This window comes from Zalophus californianus, chromosome X (genome assembly GCF_009762305.2).
Source record: "Zalophus californianus isolate mZalCal1 chromosome X, mZalCal1.pri.v2, whole genome shotgun sequence".
In the NCBI taxonomy this organism is placed as follows: domain Eukaryota; kingdom Metazoa; phylum Chordata; class Mammalia; order Carnivora; family Otariidae; genus Zalophus; species Zalophus californianus.
Genome location: NC_045612.1, coordinates 21,012,089 through 21,033,885, shown reverse-complemented (window position 1 = coordinate 21,033,885; position 21,797 = coordinate 21,012,089). Strand labels below are relative to the sequence as shown.

The window sequence follows — 21,797 nt, the reverse complement described above, 5'->3', positions numbered from 1 at the left end:
CTTCCTGGGAGAGGGTGCTCAGTTGACACTTCAGTAGAAAAACAGGAGTTAGGGGTGGTAGGGAAGAGTCTCAGCCGAGGGGACGGACAATCGGAGCAAAGGCTTAGAGACAAATAAGAGGGTAGTACGGGCAGGAAACCACAACCCACCTGAGTGTCACTGCAGCTGGAGGGGACAGACTGGGAGGGAGGGCGCAGGAGACCTGCCAGGCATGCCAAGGAGCACAGCTTGGACTTTTGCTTTAGGTGATGGGGAACCACGGGAAAACTTTGAACTGGGTAACAATAGAGGGTTTTTTGTTTTTGTTTGAATAAACTGGTAAAAATGTGTTGGGAGGTGGGCCAGACGGAGAGGTAGAAAGGTAATTGCTTGAGATTCAGAAGAAAGGATGAAGGGAGAGTGGTGAGGGTACTTACTATAAGGCTTTCCACTTAAGGCAGAAGGGAAGATGCTGCGGGCAGAGTCAGAATGACCCCAGAGGAATGGGTGAGGGGCTTTTAGGGAGCCGGGGACAGCCATGGGTGTCTGGGTTTGGGTGTGTGGGCACACACAGCCCTTTATTTCCCTGCAGAAAGGAGGAGAGTTAAAAGCAAAACCAACCAGCAGTTCCTTGTTTTCTTGGCCTTTGGGATCCTTTCCTCACACCTTTCCTAGAGACCCCTCACTGCCCTTCTGCCAGGGTGGGAAGACCAAGGCAGGAGATAGGGGCTGTGATGGGCTCCGCATCCCTGCTCCAGACCGGAGTGAGGGCGGTGGCCTCCCTCTTATTGAAGGGATCGCCTCATCCTTCCAGTGCGGCCTAGGGGAAGGAGCCAGCTCCAGCACTTACCGCCAAGGCTGACCTCGGGTGAGAACCTGATCATTCTGTCTTCATTGCTCCATCTGCCAAATAGGGCTCGATTTACCCACGAAAGAAGGGAATCGTACTGAGCAAACACGGCTGTTTAGCTGAAGTTAGTTCCTCCTATGTGCCGAGGTCGTGGGCCTACTGTTTATGATGGTTTTACCAGAATGTTCCTCTTTGGGGTGCAGGGTTAAAGGGAGGCCCTGTTCAAGTCTCCGTATTTCTGCCAAAAGGACCATCTGCTCTCCATGCATCCCCATTTGGGTTGGAGGGGGGCGAATTGGGCAGTAAACCACCCCTTCCATAATCTAACCTGTAACAGGGGAGCTTGCTGAGTGTTCTATTGTGTCCCGCCCCTGCGAAGCCGTGTGTGTGTGTGTGTGTGTGTGTGTGTGTGTGTGTGTGTGGTGTGTGTGTGGGGGGGTGTACGATGTGTAGTGTGTGTGTGTGGTGTGTAGTGTGTACTGTGTGTGTAGTGTGCGGTGTGTGTGGTGTGTAGTGTGTGTGGTGGGTGTGCATGGTGTGTGTGTATGGTGTGTAGTGTGTGTGTATGGTGTGTAGTGTGTGTGTGGTGTGTAGTGTGTGTGTGGTGTGTGTGTGCGGTGTATAGTGTGTGTGTGCGGTGTGTAGTGTGTGGTGTGTGTGTAGTGTGTGGTGTGTGGTGTGTTGTGTGTGTGTGTTTTAGGGGGAATGGGGTCCGCCCCAAGGGCGGCCTGCTTAGCTGCCCAGGGGAGGTGCCGGGCTCGGGCCTTCTGGACACCCGGCAGCAGAGCGGGCCAGGACTCCACGTGTTCTCCTAGACCCCGGGTTTCCGCCCCGAGGGGGGCTGGCACGCCGCAGCGTCGGGCCGCAGGGTGCGGACGCCTCCCCGGCCCGGCACCGGCCCCGCGGGGAGCCCGGACTCACGCTGAGGGCGTTCAGGGCCCTCCGCTGGCAATCGGACGCCGCGCTCGCTCTCCGATTTCCAGGTGGAAAGCGGCGCCTCGCGGGCGTGCAGCTAGAGGCAGGCCGCGGTGGGGAGGCGGGCCGGGCCGGGCGCCCTGCGGCTGGGGGGGAGGGCGGCGGCGGAGGCTCCCTCCCGCCACCGGGGAAGAGCGGCGGCCGGCGCGCCAAGCCGGGTCCACCGCGTGCTCACCTGCCGGTCCCGGAGGCTGGGGGAGGGGGCCGCGGGGGGGCGGGGCCGGGCGCGGCAGGCCAATGGGGAGAGGGCGTTCAGCTCCCTGCTAAATTCTCCCTGGAAAGTGGAGGGGTGGGGAAGTTCGAAGCTCCCGGGCCGCGCAAGGTTTTGGTGGGGGCCGGAGCCGCCCAGGGACAGTCGGGGGCGCAGAGTCGGGACGGAGGCACGGGAAGACGCCGGCCCCACCCCAGTCGCCTCTCCCTTCCCGGGCGCTCCTGCGCCGGCAGCCCGCCATGGCCAGCTCGATGGCGCCACCTGCTGGACGTTGGTCCCCACGTCCGGCGCGCCTGGGGCCGGGGCTCTCACAGGCTGCGACCTTCGGGGCCTCGCAGGCGTGGGAGCGGCGGGAGGAGAACGAGCTCACCCACCTCGGGTCCAGCAGCTTTGGAACCAGCGACAACCGAACCGCCTCTTTAAAAAATACCTTATGGGGTCAGAAAGACCTATGATGGTGGAAATAACTTCTCGCCCCGCCCCTCCCATCGGGCCTGACATTTCGGCCACTGGGTTCCCCCCAGGGGTGAGGAAGCAGTGCCGCAGCTGTCCCGGGAAGGGGGCGGGGCGGAGGACGGGAGCTCAGGAGTCGCCCGAGGCTCCGGGTGGCAGCGCCGCACAGCTGGAAGCGGCCTCGGGCTCCTCCTCGTGGATCCTTGTTTGGGGGGGCGGGGCGCAGACACGGGCGAGGAAGCAGCGGCCTGCGGTATTACGCGAGGGGTCCAAAAGCAGTGAAAGCCGCCAGGTCTGGGTTGTTCTCCTCCCCCTTCTGCCTGCCACAGTGTAGGGCTGAAATCCCCGTGATTAGAGCCCAGACTCATTCCTTCTTTCAATAAACATTTATTGAGCACCTACTGTGTGCCAGGCACTGTGCTAGGCGCTGGGGATACATCAGTGACTAACACACAGTCCCTGTCCTTGAGGAGCTCACAGTCTATTGGAGGGGCAACATACATGAACACACAGCTAAGGAGCTACCATGTGCTAAGTGCTACAATAAGAGGTATACGCAAAGTGCCGTGGGGCCCAGAGGAAGCTGTACTACATGGGCTGCTGGGGGGGTGAGGAGCCGTCTCCTGACTCCATTACACCATCGCAGAGGCCAGGATGGTGCTGCCACAGGACTCTGGTCAAAATGAACCTGTCTCCTGAGGGTCGCCTCCAGCCCTCTCCCGTAACTAGATCAGCACAGGTTAGTTAACCAGATTAGCTAATTTAACACTTTGAATTAGGAAAGAAACTGGACAGGGAAGTTTCTTTAGGGGCAGGGGATGTTCAAAGTAGTAACAACTCTCGGGTGCAAGGCTGGGGGGTGGGAGTGGGGGTACCATGAGGGCACTGAGCCAGGGAGGGCTGGCCCTGGGTAGTGGAGCACCTGGGGTGAGTGCCTGTGCAGGGGGGAGGTCAGAGGTCACCAGCCTCAGACTTTGGTCCCCATCTCTCACCAGCTTAATCGGCAATATTCGCTGGTGCTCACTAGATGCTTTGTAGTGTGCCCTGCTCTGTGGGTGCTACGCGCCCCCCGGCCCCTCAGAAGGTAACACACTAACTGGGGAGACAAAATAGGTCCAGGTCATTGAAGATTTAAGTAACAGTTTGTGATTATAACAGAGGAGATGTCACAGGCTGTTCGCGATCAGTTGCCCAAAGAGCGGCAATTGCTATGAATGTAAAATGAAGAACTCATGTAAGGGTAGGCTGGTGTGGGGAAGCAGCTTCCACAAATCGAGTCTTAAAGGATTCGCGGAGCATTCTGGTTGAGCAGAACCAAGTAAAACAAAACCACAGAGGTGGGAAACCAAACAGAGGCAAGCTCAAAGGCCAGCAAATCCCTAACTCTTACTGGAGCAGTATTTTGGGAGTCAGGGAAACCAAGTGAGAGATGACCAGGGAAGTCAGCTGGGACCTCATGGGGAAGGGCCTTGCCAGGTCAACGACTTGGGACCTCACTTTTGGAATTACAGCCCTGAGCCTGCAAGTGCTCCCTCCTCCCTCCTCCAGGACCCCTGGCCGGCCTCAAGATTCAGCAAATACAGGGTTAATGCCCAGCTGCCTACAACAGGGAGGCTCAGTATTTTGAGTATCACCCTTACCTAGAGGCAATGAGGAGCCACCAAAGGCTTTTTAGCAGAGAAAGAACAGAATGGGTGCCCTGGCAGATCGGAGGGGATGAGACAGGTCACACCGTGGTGCGTGTTGATGTGCCTGGGAGGGGGTGAGCTCTGGGTAAGTCTGAGCTAGGCTGGAGGCTCCGGAAATGTGGAAGAAAGGGGAGATTTCAGAGATGTGCCAAATGGCCTGGACTTCAGGAGATAGGGGAGGGGACGGGGTCAAACGAAGGCAACCATCAGATGGCTCTGAACTGTCAAGCTTCAAAGGTCAGGAAAATGTTGGTACAATGAATAGAAATAGGCAAGTCATGACAGCTTTTTGTTTGTTTTTTGAGGGGAAAGGTTTTGTGTGTGTGTGTGTGTGTGTGTGTGTGTGTGTGTGTGTGTGTGTGTGTGTGTGTGTGTGTAAAGACTTTAAAATTCATTTGTTTTAAATCCATGTTTGACAGAGGGGCTGTCTTTGAGGCAGGACAGGCGTCTGGATGGAAACGTCCAGCCGGCTGCTAGAAATGTAAGCAGGAGCTGCGGCTCTTGACTTCAGAGCCGTCCCCAAAGAGCCGAGCCAGAGCCAGGAGAACAGACGAGAGCCGGGGGGGGGGGGGGCCCACACTCAGCACTCCGGCGTGCGGCCACTGCCCAAGGGGGTGGGAAGTAGTGTCACGAGCTGCCAGGACTCACGGGGACTGAGAACTGTGAGGACAACATGTGATGTCACGGTAAGGGTATCAGTGACCTTCAGATCATGGGTTCTGTGAAATTCGTTGGGGGGGTAGGGCACCCCAAACTCATGCAGCGCCTTTGTGCAAAAAAAATTTTTTTTTAGGTGACTTTCGCGGGATGTTTCACTTTCCACCATCAGGAATTTGTCATAATAAATGGATTAGAAAAAGGCATTTTAATGCCAAGTGCTGGAGACGTGTAATAAATACACCTGCACATCCATAAATGGTTCCTTTCCAGGGAGAGAAGAGGGAAGAACAGGAAGAGAGTGGGAGAGAACACAGGAGGCTTGGCAGTGACCAGAAGGAGAGAGAGAACAACCTGGGGAGGTAGTTAGGTCAAGTGGATGGTTTTCTACTGAGGACATAGCCAAGGGCCTGGGGCACTGATTCACATTAACCAAATTCACCAGATATTAGAATCGATTCTGAGGCTGACATGTCTTAGCTCTTAGCCTTGCCCCCAAATTTGGCTGGAGAGAGGCAAGCTAATTCAAAGAAGGGGAAGGAGGAGTGAAGCCGAGGGGTTCACTTAGGAGAGGATGGGTTGAAACGTCCTCAGAAAGAGGAAAGACAGAAGCAGGGAACCCTGTTGGGACAGAAGTGTCGGGGGTGGGGGCTCACATCCACTGGCTCCTGTCTTCTTGCTGTGGGAGTCAGGGCTAGGTGCGCGACTTGGAGATGAGAGCCAACGGTCCACTCGAGGTCTGCGGTAGCCATCCTGCGGGGGGGGGGATGGTGGTGGCAAACCTACAAGGTGAGTAGAAGGCAGGCTGAGCAGCGGGCACGGAAGGGAGGCAGCCCCAGTGTCCACGGCTACACGGCTACCCCAGCCACACCGGACAGCAGGGAGATACTGGGGCGACACTAATCAAGAGGGATCCCCGGATCGGGGGGGAGGGTTGGATAGGCCAGTGTGCCAGTGAAGGCTGGTATATTACAGCCCAGGCTCTCGGCACAAACATTCAGTTAATCCAGCCCTGTGTGGGGACTTCGTATCTGGGTCCGACCCTGTCCCTTTGAACTCCCGTCTTCCCCAGCACACCCACCCATCGAAATTCTCCTACCCAGGATCTGCTCCAGCTCTGTGACATCTCTCCCAATTTGGGGGATTCCGCCTGTACCCCATAGCCTCAGGGCAACTGAATGGTTTGTCCGAAGGGAATTAGAGAATGCTTCCCTTAAAAAAAAACCCCCATCTCTGCAGCTGACCCACAGAGACACACACCCTTGAAGACCTCACAGCTCCACCCCCATCCTCCCCAAAGAAACAGAGATACAGACCCACGAGTACACACAAATACATACAGAGATATTCACATATGGGATAGGAAATTCCCCGTGGAGGGAACACAGACGGTGAAAAGCCCCACGAAAGGACTCTCCCCACGGGGCCCCTGCATCGGCCCTGGCCACAGACTTCTCAGGAGGTTCTTCCTCCATCACCCAGTCAGCCCATTACCCTGACAAGAGCATATCCCCTAGTGCTCTTGAAGGCCATGGTCTGACGCCAGGGATGCTCAAACTGGGCATGGCTTGGCCAAGGTGACACCGGCAGGGGTCGGGGACAGGGGATCTGGTGTACTGAGATCCCACCGAAAAGTTAAGGGCAGGAGTCCTGCTTCAGTCAGTCTCTGCTATAGGAAGTCCGTATAAAAATGCCGCTCAACTTGGCCTGGTGAGGCACACTTCCCCCGGCCCCTTCATTTATATGTCATGGGGCTCCATCTTAATAAGCGAAGTGGGGTTGAATGGGGAGAAGGAGGCTGGGGTTGGGGATCTGGTCAGCAGGCTCCCAGAGGTGGTCACACTAGGCTCAGCCATAAACAGGGACCCTGAGCCTGAGGAGAGCTCAAGTTCAGCCACTGGGGTCAGCCCAACAGTGGGGCGGCTGGGAGAAGAGAAAGTCTGGTTCCCCAGAAGGCTCGGATTGTGGGAACCCCTTGAAACCACCTGGGTTGGAAGTGGCTGAAGGTGAGCCCGATCCCTCAGGAGCTCCCTCAGGGTCTCTTCAGGAACCAGCAGCCCCTCCACGGGGGCCCCAGTCACCATGCCCTGCACATATGAGGAGGGCCTCAGCGGCCCCTCCTTGACCCCAGAGGCTGCGGTGGCACCGGAAGTCCTGATGAAGGCAGCGATGACAGTCCCGGGGGGCTGAGGGCTGGGCCCGGCCGGTCCAGCCCCTGCGACGGAGGATGGCACCGGGTTGCTTGGACGGTTGGCCCCAGCCAGAAGTTGGGGGAGGCCACTGAGAATCAGCGGGGCCCCCGGTGCTGCCACCTGACTTTCTTGGAAACTGGTGCTCAGCGGGAAGGAGGCCTGCAAAGTGAAGGTGTCCTTGAAGGTCGAAGCAGGTGGAACACTCTGGAGGACGAGCTGTGTGGAAGCAGGCGTACTGGCAGGGGGTCCGCTGGTCAGCACCGTGGTCAGTGGGATTGTCTGCAGGGTCAAGGCGGAGCCCGACCCCACGGGGGCCACTCCCAGGTGGATGTTGCTGGGCACTGAAGAAGTACTGAGAAGAAACAGAAAACAGGTTTGGTCAAGTCAGGAGGCATCTCCCAGTGGGCTGGGGAGGAGGGCCCAGGAGGAGCAGAGCTGGTTGAAGGTGTTCTGTCTTTGTCGCTGGATCGGCGAACATCTACTGAGCACTTAGTACAGGTCAGGAATCTTCCAACCAGCCCATGCACTGAGATTAATAATCTGACTTTACAGCTTGAGGAAACGGAAACGGGAGCACAGAGAGGTTATGTAACTTGCCCCAGACCACACAGCTAGTCGCGGGGACCCACATCTAGGCCTTCTGACCCCAGAGCTCCTGTCCCTCACCACGCCGCTCTAGCGCCTTCCCGCCTCAGAAGGGCACCTTGCCCCTGCGAGCCTAATGAGTGCCACATACACAGAACTCAAAGCCCAACCTTCTCAGGGAAAATGTGGAGACACTTAGCATGGGCAGGAAGCAGCAAGAGCTTTCCAGGGGGGCCTGGAGGGCCCGAGGGAAGCAGAACGGGCATCTCTGTCACATTCTCCGTTGCCTCTTTTCTGGAGTGGAGGTGGCTTGGGGAGATGGGCCCCGATGTGGAGGTTGCTGGTGGCTGCTGGGGGAGCACTCTGAGATAACGGAAACAGCCCCAGCGGGTGACGGACGCCGCCCAGGGCAAGGGCTGGCTTTGCCATCACTGTGGTGTGCAACCGTGGGCAAGTCACTTCTCTCTTGACCAACAAGCGCCCCACTGGCTTCCCAGGGATCCTCTGAGGTTCCCGTGGGACCAGAGACACCGCAGAACTTGGCAAGAGGCTGAACACGTTTCCCCGCACCCCCCCCCCCCCCTGCCCCCGACAGGAGGTACTGCGGGAGGATGTGTAAGGACTCTGGGGCCCTTACCTCACGGCTCTGGTGAGTTTGGCCTGGCTCTCTGGCGGGGGAGCCAGCACGGTGGAGGTAGCAGGGATGTCCTCATCTATAGACAGTCCCAGTTCCAGATTCGCAGATGGCTGTAAGCCAACGTTCTGAACCTTTGGCTTCTCCCAGGAAGGGCCTCCCTTGCCCTGGGGAGCAGCTCTGGCCGAGACCCTGGAACTGGCTCGTCGGGTGGTGCTGGTGGAGGAGGTGGAGGGCGTGGAGGCCTGAGGGGAGGCCGCCGAGACTTCACTTCTCTCCTCATCATCTTCAATCACCACCAGGTCCTTGGGCATCTCCTTAAACTGGTACACCAGCCTCTGCCCTTCCACTTTGGCCAGGATGCCTCTTTGGTAGTAATATCTGGGGGACAAGCGGTGGGGAGTGGGGAGTTAAAGCAGGGACACACTGCCCTCTGGGGCAGGGCGAGCAGGCAGCGGAGGCTGGCCGGGCAGCCAGATGGGAGCCCCAGGCCAAGGGAAGGGGTAAGGCCAACTCTTGGACTTGGAAGGCTTTTATGAAATTTCCGAGCTCTCCCCCTGAGGACACAAAGGGACATGAAAAGGGGTTTCAGAGGCTAGCCCCGCCCTGCGTGGGGGCGAAGGACAAGGGGGGGATGAAGGATAGGAGGGGATGGCTAGTGGGGAGCTCAGCGGTCCCCCAGCCTGCAAGATTGCTGATGGCTAACTCGGGCCTGTCTCCCTAGGTCTCTGGCCAGCAGAACGCCCCTCGTGGGGATGGGAGGCCCCAAAAGGCTCTTGTGCTCTCAAAAGAGAAAAAGCGAGGATGGAGCTGTGAGAGGAGGGGAGTGTGCCCCCAGAAGGGGTCCGGGGGGCGGGCTTAGGGGCAAGCAGATGGGAGCTGTCAGCAGACTCTCAAGCAGGAGGGACATCTCCGTAAAGCCCCCGGGGCAGGGACTTGGTGCCCCGGCAGGCAGCTCCTACCTCAGGGCCCGCCCCATCGTCTCGTAGTTCATGTCGGGCTTGTTTTTCTGCTTCCCCCACAGCTTAGACACAGCTTTGGAGTCCACCAGCTTGAAGATGCCCTTCTCTCGCTGGGTCCACTTGATGTACTTCGGGCAGGTGTTCCTATCCTGCAGAAGCGCGAGGAGGAACTCCCACAGGTAGATGGTGCTGCCTGCAGAGGGCCAGGCGGTGAGGAGCCGCCCAGGCACCCCGACCCCCTTCCCACCTGGCCTGACTCCCAGCCCTACCTTTGCCGTCCTTCGATTTCTTCCGTATGGGGACGCTGGGGTCAGTGACCGGTGAGGTACTGCGGGTGCCCTTTGTCTTCCGGACTGGGAGGGGAAGGGGGGGCAGCAGGATGAGGCTGAGACCACACGGAGGGCTGCAGGGCAGGCTCCCGAGTGGGGTGCCATGTCAAGAACCAGGTCACCAGGGCCAGAGGCCCAGGACTGCTCTCCACAACCGCGGCCCTCAGGCTCCGGCGCCCGCCCAGTGGCCCACTCTCATGCTCAGGCCCCAGAGGTAGACCATAACTCTGCTGCCCGCGCGGCCAATGAGCGTAGTGCTGACAAATGAGTCACCTTTCGAAGAACCCAACCCGCCTAGCCTGATTTTGGAAATGAGAAGGTGGCCTCAAGGCGCAGCTGTTGTCCAGGTAAGTGTGAGACTGGGGTTTTGGTCGCCACACTGACAAGGCAGTATCAAGCAGTCCTTGCCTGAGTAAATCAATAACATCAGGGCTTGGGAAAGCCCAAAGTCCTCTTGCACAAACAGCCCAAGTTCCACAAGGTCTGAGGAGGAAGATAAGCACATAGCATGAGGCGTCTTTTATAGGCAGAGGGCCCCAGAGGGCCAGGGACTGGCCAGGGGGCCAAGCCTGGGGTCCAGACACCTAGACTAGGATTCAACCCATTTGGGATCATCGATATTTCTGCACGAGTTTACCTATCTGCTGGGCTGACAGGAGCGGTGTGGGAAATGTCAGGCTTTGGGCAGGCCAAGCTGTACAGAAGGGAGGACTTTTCATCCATCCCCTGTCACACCAAAGAGCTGTCCTCTGAATGTGTCTATGAGCCTTGACCCACTCACCCCTGATAGGCTCCCTGACCCGCCCCCCTCCTACCACACCCCCCTGAAGACAGACAGACAGACACACACGCACACACGTGCACACACACACTTTCTCTCTCTCTCTCTCTCTCTCTCTCTCTCTCTCTCTCTCTCTTACTTCTCTTCTTTGATTTTCCAGTCTTCTTGGCACTTTCCTCTCTGGGGACCTTCTCCTCCAGACAATGCCCCTCCTGGTCATCAGTGTCACCCGCCTGGTTCAGGGCATCAGGCTCAGAGACAGGAAACAGGTAGTTGGGCAGAGTGGCAGCCGGAGCAGGGTCTGAGTCTGGAAGCATTTCGGAGGTGCTGACTGCAAGGAGAAAGGCCTGAGGTGCCTGAGGCCCAGGGCAGGCCAGGAGTGTGGTCTCCTGGCACTTAAGAGAATGGTGGGCTCCCGGGGAGGGCGGAGGAGCCACTCCCCACTGCCCCAGATGCAGGATACACCTGAAAATGCCTCATGTGTCTCACACCACGAGGACAGGAAACATCTGCAGGGCTGTGGGCATGAGCTGGTCCCAATCACGGCTGCCACATTTACAGCCCCCTGCCGGCAGTGGGGGAAGTTCCAGGCAACACCCAGGGTAAAGGGCCACCTTGATTTCGTCATTCACTTGTTTTATAACTGGAAGGCGCCTTAGATATCATTTAGCCCAATTTCTCTGCTTTTCTGATAAGGAAACTGAGATCCAGAGATGGCAGGGCATGTGTCCAAGGTCACACAGCAAGTTGGTGCCTGGTACGTGTAGGCATTCAGTAAATATTTGCTGAAGCCTGAGTGCACATTAGTGACAGGGTCAGGAACAGAAGTGCTAGGACTCTTAACTGGCAGCTTCAGGCTTTCCGCACCCCCCCCCCCAGCGGGATCCCCAGCCTGCCCTCGGGAAGGGGCAGTTAGGGCCAGAAGTCCTCCTGTCCATGAGTCGGGCAAAGGCCTGAGGGGGGGTGGTGGGGCAGGAGCCCACCTGGGGGGCCTTCTGGGGAGGTGGGGAGTCAAGCTCCAAGCCTGGCACATTTCTAAATAAGCCACACCCTGCATAGTCTTTCTGGGGGCCCCAGCAAGAGAGTAGAGGGGACCGAAAAGTCACCCTGGCCAATAGTAGTTAGCCTTCAGCCTTAAAAAGGAAGGAATTTCTGACATATGCTACAACATGGACAGACCTTGACGTCACTATGTTAAATGAAATAAGCCAGTCCCCAAAGAGCACTATGGTGTGACTCCACTCCTGTGAGGTCCCTAGAGTAGTCCCATTCATAGCGACAGAGAGTAGAGCGGTGGCTGCCAAGGGCTGAGGGGAGGGGAAAAGAGGGAGTTAGTGTTTAATGGGCACAGAATTTCAGTTTTGCAAGATGGAAGGTTCTGGAGATGGATGGTGGCGACGGCTGCCCAACAACTTAATACCACTGAACTGGACGCTGAAAAATGGTGAAGGTAGTCAATTTTATGTTATGTGTATTTTACCACAATTTAAAAACCAGAAAAGCAAAGTCCCCCTGGCCACCTTTTCCCTGTGTCTACCCTGCCCCTCTGCCCCCGCCATTCCTGCCCCAGCTCAAGAGCACGTTTACACGGCGGCAGTGGCGGTGGGTACGCATATCTGCAAATCCAGTACGTGGATGTGATATTTTTAAATGGCATTTTTTGTTGCCTTGAGTTAAGGCACCAGGGTTCACACTTACAGATTTGCTTCTCATCCAGGATGTCGTTAGGAGACTCGACATTGAGCAAGACTTCAGTGGTTGACATGGTTTGTGAGGTTGCTTCATTGTCATCTGGTTCCAGGTTCCATGGTGTGGGGCGCAGGGGGCAGAAAAAAGTTCCCTCAGCGCTCAGGGCAGGGGTAGAGCTCTCATGGGGCCAGCCCAGAGACCAGTGCTAAGAAGCCAAGGGACCTGGAAGGGGCTAGCGTGCCACCTACTGACACTCTCCACCTTTTCTCTACACTCACCCCAGCCAGTCTCCCCTTCACTCTGCCTCGTCCCACTCCATCTTGAAAGACCACACATCCATTTGGATGGTTTCCTCCTCTATGAAGTGGTACTACCTTTTGTTTGACCTAACCACGCTATCAAATTTCCCACTCTTGCGGGCCTTTTGCCCTTGCTGCGTGGGGTCACTGAAAGCCACTGTGGGCTACTATATTCCCTGATGACAGAACCCCTTTTTCTGCCACACTCCCCTGCCCAGAAAGGAAACAAACCTGCAAGCAAAATACTGCCCTCCAGAATCTGATCCTGTGTCATGCACAAGGTCCCATCCGTTATGATGCCATTGTGAACGTCGTCCAGCTCCAGTCCTGAGTACAGATGCAGTAATTCGGGGTAGGGTACCTGCTCCACGATCACAGCTGGGAACACCGAGGGGTCTTCCAGCTATGGACAAGACAGGGATCCGTTTTAAGGCTCACCTGCCTCTTCCAGGAGGCCCTCCCTACCAGAATCTGGCCCTGCTTGCAATTCCTAATTCTTGGAGCCCCCAGGGCTTGTCCTTTGTATGAGATGACACTGCTCTGGGTCCAACCTCACTAGGTGATGCTTTGAGTGGATTCTTGATTAACAGAGATGGGGGTAGCTCTGTACCACCTGCACTCAATCAAGGGCAGGCAGTTTTAATTGGTTGTAGTTCTGGGTAATCCATGGCCAGGGTTAGTGCTCAGTCTATGAGAATGGTTAGGCTTCTTCTCAGGCCAGTGGGAAAGGATTAGTCAATGGCGAGGGTGAGGGGCTCAATCTATAGCCAGGTGAGGGACTCAGCCTCCAGTCAGGGTTGGGTATCCAGGGTTAGGGGCTCTGACTGTGCACATCTTAGTCTCTGGCAATAAAGACAGAAGAACAGAGGCATTATAGAGGTAGAAGGAAGGTTAGGGCCCAGTCCCTGTCTGGATGGGGGAGAAGGTTCTAATTTCCAGCTTGATTCACTGGGTACATGGGGACACTGTTTATGTGGAGGAGGAGGAGAAGCAGGTTTTTAGAGAAAGGGAAGGGGAACAGTGTCTGGATATGGTGAGTTTGAGGTACCTTCGAGATATTTAGCATGGAGATACCTATCAGTGAGTCAAAAATATGTGTCCAAGAGTCCAAAAGCATGGTCGCTTAGAGTGGATACAATGGTAAGGATGAGAATTTGACCCCTGGAGAACAAAGCTGTCCTCAAATCAAACAAAGCTAAATGAAAAAGGAGTGTGACTGGGTAACTGGGTGGGTCAGTCGGTCGGGTGTCCGACTCTTGGTTTCAGCTCGGGTACTGACCTCAGGGTCATGGGGTCGGGCCCCGGGTAGCACTCTGTGCTCATGAGATTATCTCCCTCTCCATCTCCCTCTCCCTCTGCTCCTCCCCCTGCTCGTGCTCTCTCTCTCTAAAATAAATAAATAAAAGGTTTTTTAAAAAAGGACTGTGGGCACCTGGGTGGCTCAGTTGGTTAAATGGCTGCCTTCAGCTTGGGTCATGATCTCAGGGTCCTGGGATCGAGCCCCACGTCGGGCTCTCTGCTCAGTGAGGAGTCTGCTTCTCCCTCTCCCTCTGCCGCTCCCCCTGCTTGTGCTCTCTCGCTTGCACTCTCTCAAATAAATGAATAAAATCTTTAAAAAAAAGACTGTGATTGAAACTGTGGTTTTTTTAAAAGATTTATTCATTCATTTATTTGAGAGAGAGAGAGTGCACGTGAGCAAGCATGAGTGGCGGGGTGGGCAGCAGAGAGGGACAAGCAGACTCCCCACTGAGCAGGGAGCCCGATGCGGGACTCGATCCCAGGACCCTGGGATCATGACCTGAGCCAAAGGCAGACGCTTAACCAACTGAGCCACCCAGGCGCCCTGCAACTCTTTTCAAAAATTAGGTATATAAGGAATTATACCAGAATGTTTATAATAATTATACTTTGATTGTGGGACTTTGGGTGACTTTTTTCCCTTTCTTTCCAATTTTCTGTATTTTCCAAATTTTCTTTCATGGGGTTGTTAATTCTTTTTTCATGAAAAAAGAATGAGAATGTTCAGTTCTGCCTAACGTTCCTGAAGGATGCAGAAAAAAAAATTGATAGAACGCCATTGGGTTTGGCCACTGGGCAGTCACCCTGGCTAGAGCACTTTCAGGGGACTGCTGGGGTCCCAAGGCACATTACAACAGATCTCAGAGAGGACGGACTGAGGCAGGCAGGCAGATGTAGTGATGAAGGCCACAGAGCTGAGAGCTGTCTGTCCAGTATGGTACCCAGTAGGCATGGGTGACTGTTTAAATGTAAATGTAAAACTTTTTCAAGATACAAAGTCCAGTCCTTTGGTCGCGTTAGCCACAGTTCAAGTGCTTCATAGCCTCTTGTGACTAGTGGCCCTGTACTGGACAGGGCAAATACGGAACACTTCTAGTAGCTCAGAAAATTCCGTTGGATTGTCCTGATCTAGAGCTAGACAACCTGGCTTTGAAACCAAGCTCTGCTACTTAGTAGCAGTGGGACCTTGGGCAAGCTACCTAATCTTGCTGTGCATCGGTTTCCTCATTTATAAAATTGGGGTGGCCATATTGAACAACACCATAGGGTTGTGTAAACAGATCAATGCGCATAAAGCGCATAGGAACAGGGTCAGTGTAGAGTCGGCTCTCATCGAGTGTTTTAGGTACCAGGGACTTCTAGGAGACTAGTAATGCTTTTATTTCTTAACCTGGGTGGTGAGTTCATGGGTGTTCATTTTATAATTATTCATATATATATATATGATTTATACACTCTTTTGTATTAATGATACATTTTTCAATACAAATGGTTTCCTGAAGGGAGAGAAAGGAGGTGAGACTGTAAGCACAGAGGGTGGAGACCATACTGATGAACAGAAAGGAGTTAAGAAGGTGGTTTTTTGAAGGCGGTGGGTAGAAGGGAGAGAAGACCTGAAGAAGTTCTAGGTTGAGGAGAAAGGTCTGGAAGGTCTGAAGGATTTAAGAGAGAGACATTGGAGGTGACCAACGGTTTGAGGTCTTGGAGGCAGGAGAGAAGAGTTAATTAAGTACGGTAGAAGATACCGCTGGAAGGAAGAGGGACACTTCTTTGTCCCGGGTCAGCGGGAAGGAAACAGGAACAGTGATGTTATCAGTAAAAGGGAGAAGGGAGGGAAACAGAGGGTGTCCTTGGCTTCTCTGTGAATTGGAGCAGAAGCTGTCTGCTGAGGGTGGAGGGGCAGGTGTGGGATTGGGAGGGAAGAACAGCCTCCGTGAAGAACAGTTAACAGTTGCTGAGCAGATCAGAAACAGGCAAAAGATGACTAGTAGTATCGAGAACCCAGGTATGGTTAGATTTTTCTTCCCTTCTCTTCCCATGGGGCCTTCCACCAGGCGAGGCACTCCACAGGTGTTGGGTAAGGCTGGGCAACTTGAGGTTAAGACCCCGCGGGACAGAAAGTACAATGTGCTCAAAGCCCACTAGGGGGCAGCCCTGGGTAGGCTGCTAGAGGTCGGACGAAGTTTTCTGTCCTCACAAGGATTCAGCACAGAGAGCATCAGTATTAGGCTGGGGTGCCCTTAGAGATAATCCAACTGGATCTCCTCTTGGTGAAGAGGGGAAGATGGCAGCCAGATAGGGTAGGGGACAGGACTTGCCCACGTAACATTGTGGCCAAACTGGGATCAGAAACCAGGACTCCTGACTCTTAATCTTCTGTTTCTTCTACCGTACATGGCTGCCTCTTCCCCAGTTTGTGGAAGGAGAGGAGTGGAAGGTAGCGATGGGTGTGCCAAGACACCATCCAAAGGGTACAGCCAAGTGCACGGAAAACATGCTCCCTCAGCCCCAGTTCAGAGCAAGATACGGAGCGGTAGGGACCTAAGTGCTGAAATTCTGCCCACTTTTTCACCTTTCCCTCACCAGACAACCCCATTTCCAGATCTGAATCCTCAGATCAAGGCTGAAAAGATGGTTCTGGAAGGGCCCGTCAACCAGGCTAGAGATGGGAGTCTGAAGGGGCCGGGGATTGGTCTGTGCCCTGTGGGGCCGGCTGGCAGAGCTCACTCTTGCTATGTGGCTGTCCTGGCAGCTTTCTCACTGTGACACTGCAGGTGAAGGGAAGGGGACAGACATGCACATGAGGGTCCAGGTGCACCTGTGCGTCCGGCCCCCACTGCTGATCGACTGACAGCCCAGCTGCTGTGTTTCATAGCCGCACAGCTGGCTGGGTGATGGCGCATGGCCCGTGACTGCACACGGAATGACCGCCCAAGGTCTACTGACTAGCCGCACGAGTGACGAGCAGGCGCACAGTCTGGCTGGCAGTCAGGCAGGCCCGGTGGCCTGGACCTAGTAGGTGCTTGATCTATATTTGCCAACTGGCTAGTCAGGGGTTCTGGCTGGCTTGCTGTCTGCCGGCCTGTCTGTGTCTATCTGATCGTCCGCCTGGCCGACCGGGCTCTGTTCTCTGGGGCCATACCTGGTGGATATCATCCATCCCGTTGCTTGCAAACTCGAAGATCAGGTCACTGGGCTGCAAGGTAATAGCCATGCTGTCTCCCCAGAGAGCTGACAGAAGGATTCGCAGGGCCCTCTGGAGCTGCGGGGGTGTTTTTGACAAAGAGATGCTGTTCAGGTACCTTGGAGCTTAGAGCCTACACCCCGAGCCACAGTAAAATAGGGGGTGTAGAGAGCTGGAGTAGGTGGTGGCCTTATGCCAGGTTCAAGGCTGCATGCTGGGCTGGGCCAACCACAGGAGTGACCTAGGAAGAAGGGAGAGACAGGGGCAATGAGTAAGTCACCTTCCTTGAGCTTTGTTCCCAGGACGGCTAGCCAACAGCAGGGACCCAGCCACCAGGGCCAGACTGCCAAAAGGGGAGGATGATAGGAGAAGAAAGGGGAAGAAGAAAGGAGGCAGGTAAAAAAAAAAAAAAAAAAAAAAAAAGGAAAAAGAGGAAGGTAGTTAACTGAGTTGCGTCCAGTGGGAAGTGGCCAAGCCTCAGTGTCAGTCTGTCAGCCGCGTCTGCACCTGAGCCGGCCGCGAAGACACACAGCCTCCCTCCATTCTCTCCTGCCTCCTCTGGAGGTTACAGATCGAGGGACTCTGGGCTCTCTCCACCCTGAAGATTAATCTCCAGGGTGTGGCCACAGGGGAAATCAGGGCACCCCATCCGTCCTTATAGATGGGATAGCAGCATGAAGAATCCTTAAAATTCCCTTGGCTCAGAAAGAATCTTGTGTGAGAGGGTGTGGGTTAGGGACACATGGTGGTACCAGGTGCTCTTCCAGGCTCTGCCTGGCTCGGTCTACCCTGGACGTGGGGGCCACTCAGCTCTGAAGGGCAGAGTCTACAGAGGAAGAAACGTCTCAACGTGGGGGGTTGTGCGGTCAGGGCCAGCGCAGGTTTGACCTTGCTCCTGGGGAGGGGACTCTGGGAACTGGCCACGCCCCCAGAGAGCCCTGAGACAGAGGGCCAGGTGGGCCACAGGCCCTGCGCACTTATCGCTGCCCCGCCACCCCCGCCACCCGCTGCCTTGTGTGGGTTCGCGCTGTTGCTGCAGCTTTGCTTTCAGTTTCAAGACTGAACTGTCACCCTGGGAACTGGAGAGGAGAGCCCCAGCTCAGGGGGGGGCCCACAGAACCTTCCCCATCCTCCAGGGCTGGCTCAGCCCACCCCCCCTTTTCCAGGAAACCTGTCTGCTGCAGCCCACACGTCTCTCCTCTCCCCAGTGCCTCCGGTGCCGACAGCACGCCCCTCAGACCCCCACTCGGCACCCAGGCCTCCAGTGGTCTGCTGCGGTGGCCCGCGTGCCGACCCCCCGAAGCCTAGTTCCCACTCCCACGGCCCCCCTACCAGCCCAATCTGCGCCTCTCCTCCCGAACGCTTGGGCTTTGCCACTCGCAGGCACCTCAGCTTTGGCCCGTAGGGTTGTTTTTAATGGTACGCTCATGTGTGCGGTCATGGGGTGGGTCTACGAACAGCCCGGTTCAACCACGAATGCCTGAAGAACTGGGTCCACGCACCACAGCAGGAGCGACACACCTGCCCTCCAGGTTTGGCAGTGCCAGGGTGGCAAAGCCTTCTCCTGGCCCCGAAAGAAATGAGGAACTTCAGAGAGGGGCAAAGGGGAGGAAAGGGAGGAGGACCATGGGTGACCTCTCTGATGACCGCTCTCCCCCACAGGAGACACCCAGGCCTCTCCCACTTCCTTTCCGTTAGCCCACAGGGCTGGCTCCGCCCACTCCCCCCCCCCTCCCGCAACCCCCCCCCCCCCGCACCTTTCCACCCCCGGCCCCCAACACAAAACTTCAAGAAGTCGCTCCACTCAACCTGTCAGGTCTGAGTTGCCTTTGGGTGAAGGAGACAGCCCGGCTAGGACGAAGAGGCGGCCCAGGGGAAAACACGGTCTGGCCGGGGTTCCACCCCTCCCACCCCACCCTACCCCCACCCGGCCCCGCCTGTGACCCAGTCTCCTGTGGCCCGCCTGTGAAGCGTCCCAGGGCCATTTATGCTTGGAAGGTCTGTCTCCTCTAGCCAAAGCGCCCCAAGGCCCGCATTCCGCAGCTCCCCGCCCTGCCTCCGGCCGGCTGTCTGCCCCCAGGAAGCATTCTCATACTAATCAAATGAAAGGGATCACTTTCACCTAATCCCACTTTGTCTAAACACGAAACTCCGGTGTCTGCCCCCGCTCCCTTCAACGAGGTCATTCCGCTGCAGCCCTTCCCTCCAGGTTTGCTCATCTCTGGCTTCTCTTCCCAGATCAGCACTTGATGTTTGCGCGTTCACTGGTGCTCTCTGCCTGTAGACCTTCCGTGCACCTTCCTGACCTCCCCCATTAGGCGGTGGCTTCCTAGAGGGCTGGGACATCAGTGGTCATCAGTGAAACGTTAGCACCTTGCACGGTGCTTTGCATGTAGCAGACACTCGATTTATGTCTGCAGAACAAACACATGAATGAACTAATGAATGAACGAACGAACGAATGGATGAATGATACTGGTCAGTCAGTACCAGTGAGGTGTATTTTCTGGGCAAGAAGTATATCCATGTGGGGAGCCTGCGTGGTTCAGTCAGTTAAGCGTCTTGACTCTTGATTTCGGCTCAGGTCACTATCTCAGGGCTGCAAGATAGAGCCTCGCTCCGGCGGGCTCTGTGCTCAGCAGGGAGTCTGCTTACGATTCTCTCTCCCTCTCCCCCCTCTCTAAAAAAATATATATCCACGTGTACATTGGTTGTGGGGCGGGTGTTGTGCACCCAGGCTTATGAGAGAGAAATGGGCGCTGTGTGTTAATCTGTATAGTTTCGCACTGTAACTGACGATGGGGGTTCTCACTGCGGGTGTGCGAAGACACCACGGATTTACTTGTGTGTAGGCTGTGCTCGTGTGCCCCAAGCGTGGGGATGTGTGCACGAGCGCCTCTGTGTGTCGGAGGGCTGCCCGGGTCGGGCCAGCAGCGCCACAGCCTCCGTCCTGGGCTCCTCCTCCCTCACGCCTGCCTTCGTGAGAAGAAGGACAAAGTGGAGCTAGGTGCCGGCTCCAGCGGGGCCGCGGCGAGGGGGGCTGGGACGGGCTGCCACCGCTGCTGCCCCCTACCCCGGCCACCGAAAAGTCAAAGTCCTGTGCTTCCCCGGGAAGAAACGGCGCCGGCCGCAGAATATGGAGGTGGTGGGGGAGGGAAGGCCGCCCACGCACGGTGCCGGACGGAAACCTGGGCCATCGATGCAGAGGGCTTTGAAAGAGACTAATCCAACTGCATTCTTTCAGTGTCCACATGTCTAAGTACCTAAATTCAGGGCCTGGTTGGTGTGGGTTCTGCTGACCCGGGGCCGGGAGCACTGCGAGGGTGCTGCACACAGCACCCAAGGCTGAGCCTGCTGTCCTGTTCTGTCCCAGCGCCCGCCTCCAGCTGGGGTTGGGGGGCAGGGGGATGAAGTAGCTGTCCTAGGTTTGTTGGCCAAGGCTAAGAAAACTCCCATCCCAGCCCCACCATGGAACCTTCCAGTCCAGAAAGCTTTGCCCCTCCCCCCTCAGATGTTTGAGGATTTGAAAGTGAGAGGTGGGGAGAGGCTCATTTGCATGTCACTCACTCTCCCCGGCAGAGGAGCGAACCACCCCCCCCAGGTCCCTCAAAATAACCTCCCTCTCCCAGGAACCTGAAACCCAAAAAACCACCACCACAGAAGGCCCGCCCTGCTGGAGGCCAGAGAGGCCCACACCAGGGGCGCTCCTGCCTGGTGTCCTTACAGACACACGGAGACACAGCTTCGGTGGCCTAGAGCCCCTGACACTGCCTCGACGGTGAGCGGGGCGCTAGGCGGGTACACACAGACACTTGGCTCAGTCACAGACGTGCCTGGGAAGGTCCCCACCCGCCCCATCACTGTACAGACCACAGCTGGCTCCAGTCGGAGTCAACTCCCAGGGTGGCGAGAGCTCCACTCCCTCCACTCCCCTGGAGGCCGCGCCAGGATCCCTAGCTCCCAGGGCTTGTCCTACTCGCACTGAGAGCACAGCGTCTGGAGAGCAGATGGCCCCCGGACACTGAGTGTGAGCGAACGTGTGCCACAGGAGGGAGCAAGCAAGCGAGGGCGCCTACATCCCCAGCCTGCAAACGCACACCTCGGGCTCGCTGTGGTTCTGACTGCATTTCAAAACCAAAAGAGCAAAATAGAAGTGGTTTGGGCTGCTCTCTGCGTCATCACAGCTGGGCCCCCTTCAGCTGTACAGACCCTTTCTGCGGCTGTCACTGGAGCACGTCAAGCGGTGTCCAGCACCCACCCACTGGGCCTCCTCTGCATACAGGAAGCAGCCCCTATGTGGAAGCCGAATCCACAGTCTCCGTGGAGCGAGTTTAAATCTACGCCCGTTCAGCTGAGCCAATGGCTCTCACAGAATTGCTAGTAACACCCGTGGCATTCTCACGCACGCCAGGAAACATGGGGGCCAGATGGTCAGCCAGGCCACAAAGCAAGAGTTCTCCTTCTCCAGTTCCTCATCCTCTTGGAGCCAGCAGCCCTCACTCCTGAAATACCCAGGCCTCCATGAAACCTTTCTGGAATTCTCTGGAAAGGAAGTGACAATTTCCTTCATGCCATTTCCCACTCTCTCACCGCCCCTCCCCCACAACCACAAACAAAATGGAAACTACCCCAGGAACAGCTGTACCCTCTACTTAAAAACAGCCCCTCCTCTGGCTAATAGTCATCCAGAGGCCAATTTGCATGCTGCCCCACGTGACCAGCGGTGTGTATTTAAGAGCCGGAGGGCCAGAGCCAGGAGTCCAGTCTGTAGCCATGGACGGAGCAGAAGTAATCTGTCCGTCGGCCTCTCCCACAGCCTTGATCCCGACCAGGGAGCAGAGCCCTCCTCCTGGAGCAGATGCCCAGCCAAGGGGCCCCAGCCACAACTATTTTGTCAGCTCCTGCTCCTCTATTCCTTTCTTTTCACCACCCCCTCCATTCGAGATGAAATCAGGAAGAGGGAGGAAAAAAATAAAGGTTTTGCAAGCTCTCTTGGTTGGGGTTTCTCTTTGCTTATTTACAAGAAACCC

The 21,797-nt window shown here is 56.2% G+C and overlaps 1 protein-coding gene across 6 annotated transcripts in view; it reads right to left on the bottom strand.

Moving 5' to 3' along the window:
* Positions 1 to 2,851: 2,851 nt before the first annotated feature.
* The window catches only part of ELF4 (E74 like ETS transcription factor 4), a 39,464-nt gene continuing 20,518 nt past the window's right edge, over positions 2,852 to 21,797 (bottom strand). For 2 of the 6 annotated variants that reach the window (XM_027607867.2, XM_027607866.2), the window contains exons 2-9: positions 16,726 to 17,008; positions 12,516 to 12,687; positions 11,995 to 12,087; positions 10,436 to 10,627; positions 9,456 to 9,539; positions 9,187 to 9,379; positions 8,228 to 8,605; positions 2,852 to 7,357 (exon numbers count right to left, since the gene is read on the bottom strand). In XM_027607867.2, the coding sequence (XP_027463668.1) occupies positions 6,553 to 7,357; positions 8,228 to 8,605; positions 9,187 to 9,379; positions 9,456 to 9,539; positions 10,436 to 10,627; positions 11,995 to 12,087; positions 12,516 to 12,687; positions 16,726 to 16,797 (1,989 nt within the window). In that variant the 5' untranslated portion in view covers positions 16,798 to 17,008 and the 3' untranslated portion in view covers positions 2,852 to 6,552. Of the gene's footprint in view, positions 7,358 to 8,227; positions 8,606 to 9,186; positions 9,380 to 9,455; positions 9,540 to 10,435; positions 10,628 to 11,994; positions 12,088 to 12,515; positions 12,688 to 16,725; positions 17,009 to 18,576; positions 18,600 to 21,797 lie in introns of those variants that run through there. The other 4 variants (XM_027607871.2, XM_027607870.2, XM_027607868.2 and 1 more) reach the window with 4 other exon arrangements.